This window comes from Gavia stellata, chromosome 32 (assembly GCF_030936135.1).
Source record: "Gavia stellata isolate bGavSte3 chromosome 32, bGavSte3.hap2, whole genome shotgun sequence".
Classification (NCBI taxonomy): Eukaryota; Metazoa; Chordata; class Aves; order Gaviiformes; family Gaviidae; genus Gavia; species Gavia stellata.
In genome coordinates this window covers 2,252,667-2,264,294 of record NC_082625.1, presented here as the reverse complement: position 1 = coordinate 2,264,294, position 11,628 = coordinate 2,252,667, and the positions used below count along the sequence as shown (strand labels likewise).

Sequence of the window (11,628 nt, the reverse complement as noted above, 5' to 3'; positions counted from 1 at the left end):
GACTCTGCGACCGCCTTCCCTCGTTATTTATCGCCAACGAAAGGTTGAGGCTGGGAAGTGAGTGGCCAGATCCTGGCCCCGTGCAACGCTGCGTGCGGAGGCATCGCCTTCATGTCCTGGAAACCAGAAAATTCCCTGAAAGTGCTGGTCTGACCATGAGCCCACGGGGTGGGTGCTTGGCATCCGGCATGGGTGCTCAGCACCCCATAGGACCGTCCATCCCCACTGCCCCAGCCTGGTGATGGCTATGGTACCAACTTCTCCGGTGATGGGTCCCATCCTTCCTGGTCCCTGATGACGATGGGTTTGTCGGAGATGAGCAGGGCGATGGGGACCAGCAGCTGGCACAGCCCCTGCCTTCCCTCCTCCTCATCCTCCTCCTCCTCCTCCTCCTCCTCCTCGCCGGCCGGGTGGCCGGAGCAGCCGGTGCTGCCGGGCGGTGAAAATCCAGCCGGGCTCAGCACGTCCTGCCTCTGGTAGGTGAACGGCAGCTCCTTCTCGCAGCCCGGCAGGCACACCGCCACCGGTTCTTCGGCCGTGGGGCTGGGCTGCGGTGTGCCGGGCCGTGTGCCGGCATCGGTCATCTCCTTCCCGGGATTCGGCTCTGTTAGCAGCAGCTCGGCCGGGCTGAACTTCTCCGAGGGCTCCACGAAGCCTGGCCGGGGCTGGCCCTAAGGGTCGGATGTGTTTGGGGTGGGAACGTCCCACGCCAGGGCCATGCACGGGCACGTGCTGGGGTGCAGGATCCGGCCCCTCCTGCACCTTGCATCTCACCTGGCTTATTTCGCTGGCAGAGAACTGGACGGCTTTGCTGCCCACGGGCTTGGGCAGGGGTGGGAAGAGGAGGCGGTGAGCCCTGGGGAGGGGGTGGTTAATGGGGGGGGGCGGAGATGGGGTGTGTGGCTCGAGCAGGGTGGGGGTGAGGGTGCTGCCATCACCTCTTTTTGCTCAGCTGGTAGATGGCAGCCATGGTGGGGAGAGCGAGCGAGATGCCCAGGTACTTCAGCTTGGATTTCCACGCTGCTCCCTGGGGACCTGGGGACGGGCACGGCTGGGTGCTGCCATTTCTGTCCCCAGCACCCCGCGTGGGACACGGGAGCCATTTCGGGGCAAGGGCGAGCACCCCACGGAGAGCACCCCACGGGGACCGGGGAGGGGATGGGGTCTTCAGCCCTTACCCAGCGCCTTGGTCTGGAAGTGCCACCAAGCACCGCAGGTCCCCCTGCTCTCCGCCGTCACCTCCCGAACGCCCACCCTGTAGGCTGTGCCAGGCCGTAGGTTTTGGAGGGTGTAGTGCGATGCCGTGGCATCCGTTTCGCCGTCTGGGCAAACGACAAGGAGCAGGCGGTAGTCTGGCAGGTTGCAGGCAGCACCTTCCTCCTGCCCCACGGGGATGGGGGGGGTCCCACTCACAGGTCACGTTGTCCCCCTGGGCCGCGTGGCAGATGAGGTACTTGGCCAGCGCCCCGGGACAGGCGGCACGGGGGGACGGGCTCCACTGGAGAACAACGGTGGCATCCGTGGCGCTGGCGTTGATGCGGATGGGCACGGCCAGCGAGGCTGCACACGATGGTGGGGGGGATGCAAAAAAAAAAATGGGGGAGCGTTTGGGGAACCCCCCTTTTTGCAGTTAAACCAGGCGCGGATGCTCCATGTTTCCATACATACCGTTGCTGGCGTAGTGGTGCTGCAGGGCGAAGGTGGACCAGCCCCGTGCCGGCGCCCAGCCGTGCACGGCAAGGCGGTAACACGCCGGCGCTTCCAGTGCTCCTGGGGCAGGAACCAGGGACACCAGTTAAACCCTTGCCAGGATCCAGCCCCAGGTGAGGGGACAGGCGGGGGGCTCAGGGTGCACCCTTGCCTCTCTCCACATGGATGCTCTTGGCAGGGAAATCCCGTCGGATGCAAATGCCCCATTTCAGGGGTCCTGGCAGTGGCTGCTGCTCAAAGCAGTAGACGAAGCCAGAGCTCGGTGCTTCCCACCGCACCGTCACGGTGCTGCCGGCCACGCTGACATCCCTGAAGCCGAGATCTGGGATGAAACGGGGGCATGAGGGATGGCTGGGAAAATAACTCCCTCGACGCTGCCGGGGAGCTCAGTCCTTCCGCAGGGCAGGTACCTGCACGCTGCTCTGCTGGCACATGGAGCTGCCGTGCCGGCCCCGTCCCAGCGGCGTTGGCTGCTGTCAGCAGGATTTCGTATTCTGCCCCAGAGAGGGTGAGGTTGTGCGCCGTCACCTCCGTCCCCAGCACCACGGTGTCCTCCTCAGCCGGCTCGGCGCAGCGGCATGCCCGCATGCGGGTGCGCAGGGTGTAGGTGACGTTCCCTTGTTCCTTGGGGGCTCGCTGGGGGAGGGAGAAAGGGTGGTTCAGGGGATGAAATGGGGGGGGGACACACCCAGGAGGGTCCCCGGGGGATGCCGCCGTACCTGCCAGCCCAGCCTCAGCACCCGCTGCCCGTCTCTCCCCAGTTTTCCCAGCTGGTAGCTCAGCACCGGGCTCACCAGGATTTCTGCAAGAGGAAGGAGCCCAGCTGGGCTATCGGCATTTTCGGGAGCCGTTGGGATCCCACTTGTTTCCTCTCCTTTTCCTCACCCTCGGGAACGAAGATGGAGCTGCTCCAGTCACTCCAGTAGCTGCTCCAGTGGGGGGTCTTGTGCCGGAGCTGGACCTCGAAGGCACCGTCCCCCCCCAGGGCACAGGTCACTACAGCGGGGTGCAGGGTCAGGTGGGGGATGGCACATACACCCCCCCCTTTTCCCCAGTTTTTGGCCATCGCGGGGTGCTGGGAGGCCGGGGGGGGGGCACGGGGCAGAGCCCCCCCATCAGGACCTGGGAGCCCCCCCAGCATCCCTGCAGGCTAAACCAACCTGCGTCATCTTCATCCGTCACTGTCTCGCACGTCACCTGCAGAGAGAACCAGGGATGGAGGCACCCACCCAGTAAAACCAGTATGTTACTGGAACATGAAAGCAGATGCTGTCCTGTGTCCCCCAAACGTCCCAGGGACTGGGAGAGCCAAACGGGGTGCAGGGGACATGCTGGCTAGGAGGGTGCCCTTGGTCGGGGTACCACAGCTTCAGCCCCGGGACCTTTCTGGCAGCAGTCGAGAGGGGTGGGGGGTCCCTCGCTTCGGGGGGGTTCGCTGGGGATGAGCGGCCGGATTTCATCCGTCATCGTCATTGTCTAATCTGGGGTTTTGCCTGTGTAATCCCCGCGAATTGCGGCCTGATCCTGTTATGGACAGCAGCAGGATCCCCTGGCCGGGAGGACGGGGCAGAGCCGATAACGCAGCGAAACAGATGGGACATGGATGGGTTTGGGAGGGGGACAGTTGCGTCACCGAGCCCCCACACTCCCCCGGCTGCCACAACGCTACTGACCGTCCCGTCTGTCACTGCCAGCTCTGGCAAACGGCGTTTTTACCTGCGTCCAGCCATAGTCACCCATCCTCCGGAAGCGAGCCTCCCGCTGCGGCGGCCAGCCCCCACGGTGGCACGGTGGCCACGGCATCCGCAGCCGCAGCCAGCTGCCGGTTTTGGTGAAGGGCATCCCGGTATGGGGCGGATCCGGCTTGACTGTAAAGACAAGGTGGTCTCGCGGTTATCGGTGCCGGTACTGGTGCCCACCCCGGCCCCACGGGCGCTTACCGGCCTCGTTGAGGTACAGCGTGAGGTTGGGGGTCCTGTGGATGTGGTCCCCCCAGCGCGCCTCCACCCAGGCCGTGACGTTGGTGAGGACGTAAACGTGCTGATGCTTCAGGGTGTACGTCGTCCTCGCACCCGCCTCGACCCGCCGGCACAGTCTGGGCGTCGTGTAGCTGGACGGGGGGAGCGGGCACAAGGTCGGATCCGGATGGGGCAGTGCTTGCCCTCCGGGTGGGCTTGGGATGCGGAGGGCACCTATCCCCATGTGTCCGGGTCAGGACACATCCCATGGGCTCCCCAGGAGGTGGTACCCATCCCCGCTGACTCACCAGAGCGTCAGGAGGTAGGAGGTGTTGCCGGCGGGGCCAAGGGGCGGCCAGGAGCAGAGGAACCAGCGGGAGCCGCATTGCTTCCAGCAGGAGAAGCCGGGGGCCGCAGCAGTGCCTGCAGGAGAGGGCAGCGCCTGGGGACTCCCGCACCCCAAACCCCGATGGGTCGGGCAAGGCCGGGATGGAGCAGCGGTGTAGCCGTTGCCCAATCACCGCATTGCTCGCTCGGGGGATCGAAGCAGCCACGCTGGTGATTCTCACCCAAAAAACACCATTTGCCCCCTGCCCTGGGATGTGGTGCTGGCTGGTGCCGCTCTCCCCGGCTCCTGCCCGCCACTGGCGGGGATTCACCCAGCTTTACTCTGTCCCTGTGGTTTCGGGTGAGCGTCTCCAGCGCGGCGACAGCTCTCCGAGCCTTATCGCCCCCAAATCGTTCATTGAAAGTTTTCTGAAGTTATCTCTCATCTCCCGACGCCGCAGGAGCACTTACCGCCCCGCGCCAGCACCGACAGTGCCGCCAGCAGCCACCCCAGCATCAGCCACCCGGGGTGTCCCACGCCGGATCCGGGGCTCCACTGCCCTTCCCGGCTGCCCAGTCCCCCAGCACACGGTGGGTGCCCTCCCTCCCAGCTCGGCGGCAGCTCCGGCGCTCGGCGGCAGCTCCGGCGCTCGGCACAGCTCCCCACACCTGGCGTTTCCTCTTCTGCTAGAAACTTGCCGAAGGGTGGCCGTTCCCAGGCAGGGCAGACCGCGAGGCGTGATTGCGTGCCTCGCTTCTACCAAAAACAAAAGAGAAAGCAACCAAAATATCCCCCTTTTCTGCCGGCACGCCTGCCAGGGCTCGGCCAAAGCCTGCCCCGGCTGCACCGCGTGCCCCAGCCCAGCGAGAAGCGCAAGGTAAGCGAAAGAGATGTCTTGGGGTTTTGGGGGGTTTTGGCTTTTGTTTTTTCAAACTTCGCGACATGCCTTTGATCGCCTGCCCGTAACCAGGCAAAGTTCAAAAGGCTGCTCCACGGTTGGGGGTTGTTCGGGTTTTCAGCAGCGTGTCTGTGTGTGCACGCCCGTGTGAGCACAGCTGTCCCCAAAACCAGGCTCTGGTGACCATCCCCGGCATGACTTGTCCCCCATGGCAGTGAACAAAGCCCCAGTGAGGCAGGAGAGCGCGGTGCCACTGGGATGCCAGCGGCCGCGTGACGAGACGGGTGACCCCGGGACGGTGGAGCCGGGTGGCACCGAGGGCCGTGCACAGAGTCCCCTTGTTCCCGCAGAAAGCGTCCCCTTGTGTGGCTTTTGCTCGGGGCCGGAGGACGGCGGTGGCGGAAGTGTCCCTGTGCCTGGGCAGTGTTGGTGGGACCCCTCCGTCCCGCTGCCACGGGCATGGCCGAAGTGGGGGCACAGAGGGTCCCCTGGCACCTCCTGCCCTCCTGCCCTCCCAGCCAGGGGTACACGCCAAGCTGTGCCATGCTGTGCCAAACTGAGCCGTGCCGGGCTTTGCCATGCCACAACATACAGCAGGACCGTGCTGTACCTGGCCAGGCTGTGCCATGCCACACTAAACCAGACCAGGCCATGCTGTACCATGTCACACCAGGCTGTGCCATGCTGGACCGTGCCAGACTGGGCTGTGCCATGCCATGTTGGGCTGTACTGGGCAGTGCTGGGCAGCGCCAGGCCATATGGACTGTGCTGTGCCGTGCCGGCTGTGGGACAGACCTGGGCTGGACAACACCGAGCCAGGGGGGCTGTTCCCACCCTGTGCCCTGCTGTGCCAGCCCCAGGCCATGCCATGCTGGGCTGTACCAAGCCAGGAAGACTGTGCCAGCTCCATGCCAACACAGGATGGCCCAGGGCTGGCATAGCAGAGGGCCATCCTGCGTTATGCCATACTGTGCCACGCTGTTCCAGCACTGTGTCATGTTGTGCCACGCTGCATTATGCCAGCCTTGTGCTGTACTGTGCTGTGCCATGACATGTCGTGTCGTGCTGTGCCATGCCATGCCAGACCCTGTCATGCTCGGCTATACCGAGCCAGGCAGACTGTGCCAGCCCCATGCTGTGCTGTGCCAGCCCCACGCTGTGCCGTGCCAGTGCTGGGCCAGCCCCATACTGTGCTGTGCCAGCCCCATGCTGTGCTGTGCCAGTGCTGTGCCAGCCACGTGCTGTGCTGTGCCAGCCCCATGCCGTGCCGTGCCAGTGCTGGGCCAGCCCCATGCTGTGCTGGGCCAGCCCCATGCCATGCTGTGTCAGCCCCATGCCATGCTGTGCTGTGCCAGGCCCATGCCATGCCATGCCAGTGCTGTGCCAGCCCCATGCCGTGCTGTGCCAGTGCTAAGCCAGCCCCATGCCGTGCTAGTGCTGTGCCAGCCCCGTGCTGTGCTGTGCCAGCCCCATGCCATGCCATGCCAGTGCTGTGCCAGCCCCATGCCGTGCTGTGCAAGTGCTAAGCCAGCCCTATGCCGTGCCAGTGCCGTGCCAGCCCCATGCCGTGCCAGTGCCGTGCCAGCCCCATGCCAGTGCCGTGCCAGCCCCATGCCATGCCAGTGCCGTGCCAGCCCCATGCCAGTGCTGTGCCAGCCACACGCCGTGCTATGCCAGCCCCATGCCGTGCCGTGCCTGTGCCGTGCCAGACCCTGCCATGCTGGGCTGTACTGAGCCAAGCAGACTGCGCCAGCCCCATGCCAGTGCCGTGCCAGCCCCATGCCGTGCCAGTGCCGTGCCAGCCCCATGCCAGTGCCGTGCCAGCCCCATGCCGTGCCAGTGCCGTGCCAGCCCCATGCCAGTGCCGTGCCAGCCCCATGCCGTGCCAGTGCCGTGCCAGCCCCATGCCAGTGCCGTGCCAGCCCCATGCCAGTGCTGTGCCAGCCCCACGCCGTGCTATGCCAGCCCCATGCCGTGCCGTGCCAGTGCCGTGCCAGCCCCATGCTGTGCCGTGCCCGTGCCGTGCCAGACCCTGCCATGCTGGGCTGTACTGAGCCAAGCAGACTGCGCCAGCCCCGTGCCGTGCCGTGCCGTGCCGTGCCAGCCCCGGGCTCGGCGCTGCTGCGCGTCCGGTGACGCGCTGGGGCCGCTGGGCGGCGCCCCGGGCGGTGGCGGCGGGGCGGACCGGGCGCACCGGGCGGAGCGGGCGCGGCGGGAGGCGGGAGGCGGCGGCGGCGGCGGGCGCGGCGGGATGGACGAGCCCAGCATCCTGCGGCGCCGGGGCCTCCAGGTGAGCGCCGGCGACCGGGCACCGGGCGCGGGGAGCGGGGCACCGGCGGCGGAGCCCGGCGGGGCGGGAGGGAGCCGGGGGGAGCCCAGCCCCGGTGAGCGCGGGGTGAGGTGGGTGCTCTGGGTGCGGGTCTGCGAGGGGTGGGTGCTGCGGGGGTGGGGGGGTGCGTGGGGAGGGTGCTGCGGGTGAGAGGTGGGTGCGCTGCGTGCGAGGTGGGTGTTCTGGGTGTATGTGAGATGGGTGCTGCGCGTGCAGGAGGTGGGTGCTGCGGGTGAGAGGTGGGTGCTCTGGGGGTGTGTGGATGTGCAAGAAGTGGGTGCTGGATGTAGGAGTTGGGTGCTCTGGGGGTGCGTGTGTAAGAGGTGGGTGCTGCGGGTGAGAGGTGGGTGCTCTGGGGGTGTGTGGATGTGCAAGAAGTGGGTGCTGGATGTAGGATTTGGGTGCTCTGGGGGTGCGTGTGTAAAAGGTGGGTGCTGCAGGTGAGAGGTGGGTGCTGTGAGTGAGAGGTGGGTGTTCTCCGAGTGTGTGTGCGAGAGGTGGGTGCTGTGTGCGAGAGGTGGGTGCTATGTGGTAGAGGTGGGGGCTACGTCTGAGCAGTGTGTGACGGGTGGGACAAGAGCCGGGCACCCAGCACCAGGAGCGGGGCAGGTTACAAGCCCTAGCCATGCTGTGGGGTGCTGGGGGGGGGGGGCACCCACCTGTGCAGGGGCTGGGGGCTCCCATGGGAGCGCCGTCGTCCCTCCAGCCCAGCGCCTGATGCCGATCTGTGCCGAACCACTGTGCCAGCACCGATTTGCCCCTCTGAGCAGCCGCCCCCTCCATCACCCTTGTGTTCCGGCTCCTGGCAGGCCGAGGGGCACCCATCCTCCCTGCCCATCCCGCACCCACTCCCTGCAGGGACCCCGGCACCTGCTGCCATGCTTTGGAGGGGTGATGACCGTGGCCCCCTCCACTCGCAGGGCTGAGCGCTGAGCCCAATTTTCCGGGTGACCTCACGCCTCCATCCCCATCTGCAGCGCGGAGCCGCAGTAACCGGGGGGCCCGAGCTGTCTGGGCGGTTGGAGGATGGCACGGCGCTGCCTTCATCCAAGCTGGCAGCTCCGCGGGGCAGCTGCGCTCCGCTGCACGCTCAGCCCGGGAAAGAGCCCTGCACGGGAGCTACCTCCCCACGCATACGGATGGACGGAGCCACCACAGCCATGGGGTTTGGGGCTCTTGGCCGTGGGTGTCGCTCCCAGCGGTCGCTGGGGACAGCAGACCCACGGGGCTGCGGCTGGTGGGGTGGGAAGGGGCTCCCCCCAGGGAGCTAATCCCAAAGCGCTGAGCAGCGATGGCATCCCCGATGCTATCCCCGCAGGGATCAGCTGATGGTTAATCCCGGCTCCCATGGGGACCTGCTGATGGGAGACGCACCACGCTGGCGGGGTACGTCAGGCACCCTGTGGGTGCTGGCCCTGTGGCACTGCCCCACGCGGGTCCCCAGGGTCCTCAGGGGATACTCTGGCTGTTCCCGGGGACGCAGCTTGGCTGGAGAGCCCCTGGCAGCGATGGGTTTTGGGTGCCACAGGACCGCTCTGCGCCCTTGCACCCATAAACGGGTGGGGAGACTGTGCCGTGGGGCAGGGGTGAGCCTGGGGGACAGGGGTGTCTGTCCTCTGTCCCGCTGTCCCGTCTGCGCATGGCTGAGCAGTAAAACCCTCAGCGTGACCCTTCTCTGCCTCTTCCTCTGCTCCGGGCCCGGTGGCCGGTGGCACGGCCCTGGGTGCGGGTGGGGGTCCAGGCTGGTACACGGCAGGGCTGGGTGAGGGTGCTGGGGGGCTCCTGCTCCGTGCAGGGACCCTGCACCCCCTTCCCCAGCCTGGGCCTGGGGTCACCCAGTGCTGCTGGGTGCACTGGGACACCCACACCCACCCGGGGCACCCACCCCCTGCACCCACACCCACCCCCAGCACCCACGCCGCCCCGGGGCAGACGCACACCCATGGGCCCCCGGGGCTGCCGAGTCCCTGTGCGCCCAGGCATGATGTCATCCGTTGCCATGGCGATGCTGCTGCATCACTGCGTTGCAGCACGCCCCAATCCAGGGATTTCCGCAGGGGCTGCGCGGCGTGGGCAGCAGGATGGGGTGCAGGCGCCCCGGGGTGGGTATGGGGTGCATGGGTGCTTCTGTGTGCCCCCACATGGGTGGCAGCAGCCCCTGCCCACGGGGAGCTCCCTGCCCGCGTGGGGAATGTGTCTAAGCTGCTCAGGGGTACGGGGCCGGCGGGCACCGGCGGTGGGCGCAGGATCAGGGTGATGACGGGGCATTAGCCAGCACGTGCACCCACCACGTGTGCCAGCATCCCGCGGCGCGCCAGGGCACGTACCGGCCCGTTCACGCCGTGCCCTTCGCAGCGCCGGCAGGATCTGTGCCACTCTCTGTGGCATGCCCGGTGGCACACGGGTGGGCACCATGTCTGTGCCGGAGCCGGCCGGTGCCTGCCGCAGCGGGAGGATGGTGTGGGCCAGGGTTCCCGCCTGCACAGCTGCCCTTTGCCCTGTTGCACCACCTGCGAGCAAACAGCTCTCGCAAGAAATATTCCCAGCGGCTGGAAAAATAAACAGCGCTGGGGGCCACCGGCTGCTCCCCACGCCCGGGGTCGGGGGGACGGGGTGGGGGACAGGGCACAGCCACCACCCCGGGGCCACTCTCCAGCCAGGCGGCTGGGTGCTGCTCCCGCTCCGCCACGCTCAAGCCCTCTCTCCAGGGCCTGGCCACAGGGCCACCAGCCCTGGGGACCCGGGAAGGAGATGTCCCCTTGTGCTGACCCCGGGCGGGCGATTTGTCACCCTCACCCAGCACGGCAGAGCCAGGGCGCCCCGGGCACAGTGAGCGGGGACCGATCCTGTGGTGACACCCCGATGCTGAGGGCTGGCTGCGGGCAGCGGGGATGCTGGCGGGCACGTGGCCACGGCTGGTGGGAGGTGGGGGTCCCACGCGTGGCACCCTCTGACGCCTGGGGACACGCTCTGACCCTGCTTCTTGCTTTTCTCGTTGCAGAAGGAGCTGAGCCTGCCACGCCGAGGAAGAGCGTAAGTCCCCGAGCTGGGCCACCCGGGGCGCGGGACGGGGTGTCACCGGGAGGGACACGCTCCGGGACCCAGCACCAGCACCGCGGGCGGCAGCAGTGACAGGCATCAGATGGCACCGGGGCTTGTTGTGCCCAAATCTGCGATGGCATCGCCATGTTCTCTGATACTGGAGAGACCTGATGTGCGTGTGCTGGGGTGTACTGGGACGTACTGGGCTGTGCTGTGCTCTGCTGCAGGTGTATTAGGGTGTAACGGGGTGTTCTAAGTGATACTGGGGTGTACTGGGATGTACTGGGGTGTGCTGGGGTGTGCTGTGCTCTGCTGCAGGTATATTGGGGTGTGCTGGGGTGTTCTAAGCGATATTGGGGTGCACTGGGATGTACTGGGGTGTGCTGTGCTCTGCTGCAGGTATACTGGGGTGTGCTGGTGTGTTCTGAGTGGTATTGGGGTGTACTGGGATGTACTGGGGTATGGTGGGAGGCTGTTGCAAAGCTGTGCTGGGTTGTGTTTTGGGGTGTGTTGGGCTGTACTGGGGCTGTTACTGGGTTTGTGTGTTGGGGTGTGGTGTGTACTGGGGCTGTCCCAGGGTGTTTTGGGGTGTTGCGGAGGTAACGCGGAGGGTCTCGGCGCTGGGCTGGGGCTGTCAGGGGGTCACGGGGCTGTGGGATATAGGGGTTGTGCCGGGGGGGCACTGGAGGGGTGTTGGGGCTGTGCTGGGGCCGTGTTAGAGGGGCACTGGGGCTTTACTGGGGCCGTGTTAGAGGGGCACTGGGGCTGCACTGGGGCCGTGTTAGAGGGGCACTGGGGCTGTACTGGGGCTGTGTTAGAGGGGCACTGGGGCTGTACTGGGGCCGTGTTAGAGGGGCACTGGGGATGCACTGGGGCCGTGTTAGAGGGGCACTGGGGCTGTACTGGGGCTGTGTTAGAGGGGCACTGGGGCTGTACTGGGGCCGTGTTAGAGGGGCACTGGGGCTGTACTGGGGCTGTGTTAGAGGGCACTGGGGCTGCACTGGGGCTGTACTGGGACTGTGCTGGAGCTGTGTTAGGGGTGCACTGGGGCTGTGTTAGAGGGGCACTGGGGCTGTACTGGGGCTGTGTTAGGGGTGCACTGGGGCTGTACTGGGGCTGTACTGGAGCTCTGCTGGGGCTGTGGTGTCTCAGCACCGCCAGCGCCCCGGCACATCCCGGCAGCGGTACGGATCGGGGCTGCCGCTGGACCGGGCCGGGGGGTTCGGGTGCGCCGGGGGCTGCCGAGCCGTGCCGTGCCGTGCCGAGCCGTGCCGTGCCATGCCGTACCGTACCGTACCGTGCCGAGCCGTGCCGCGCCGCAGGGGCGGGCCCGGGCCCGGCGGGCCGAGCAGGGAGCCCCGGC

General features: G+C 67.0%; 1 protein-coding gene across 1 annotated transcript; it reads right to left on the bottom strand.

The window, feature by feature from the left end:
* Positions 1-245: 245 nt before the first annotated feature.
* On the bottom strand, positions 246-11,545 carry IL12RB1 (interleukin 12 receptor subunit beta 1). Its single transcript, XM_059831634.1, is given in 17 exon segments — positions 246-665; positions 763-856; positions 939-1,035; positions 1,179-1,322; positions 1,414-1,560; positions 1,669-1,770; positions 1,862-2,090; positions 2,092-2,346; positions 2,430-2,512; positions 2,596-2,706; positions 2,871-2,907; positions 3,427-3,578; positions 3,651-3,820; positions 3,977-4,118; positions 4,121-4,223; positions 4,695-4,752; positions 11,454-11,545. Coding segments are annotated over 17 exon segments (2,436 nt in total).
* Positions 11,546-11,628: the final 83 nt, after the last annotated feature.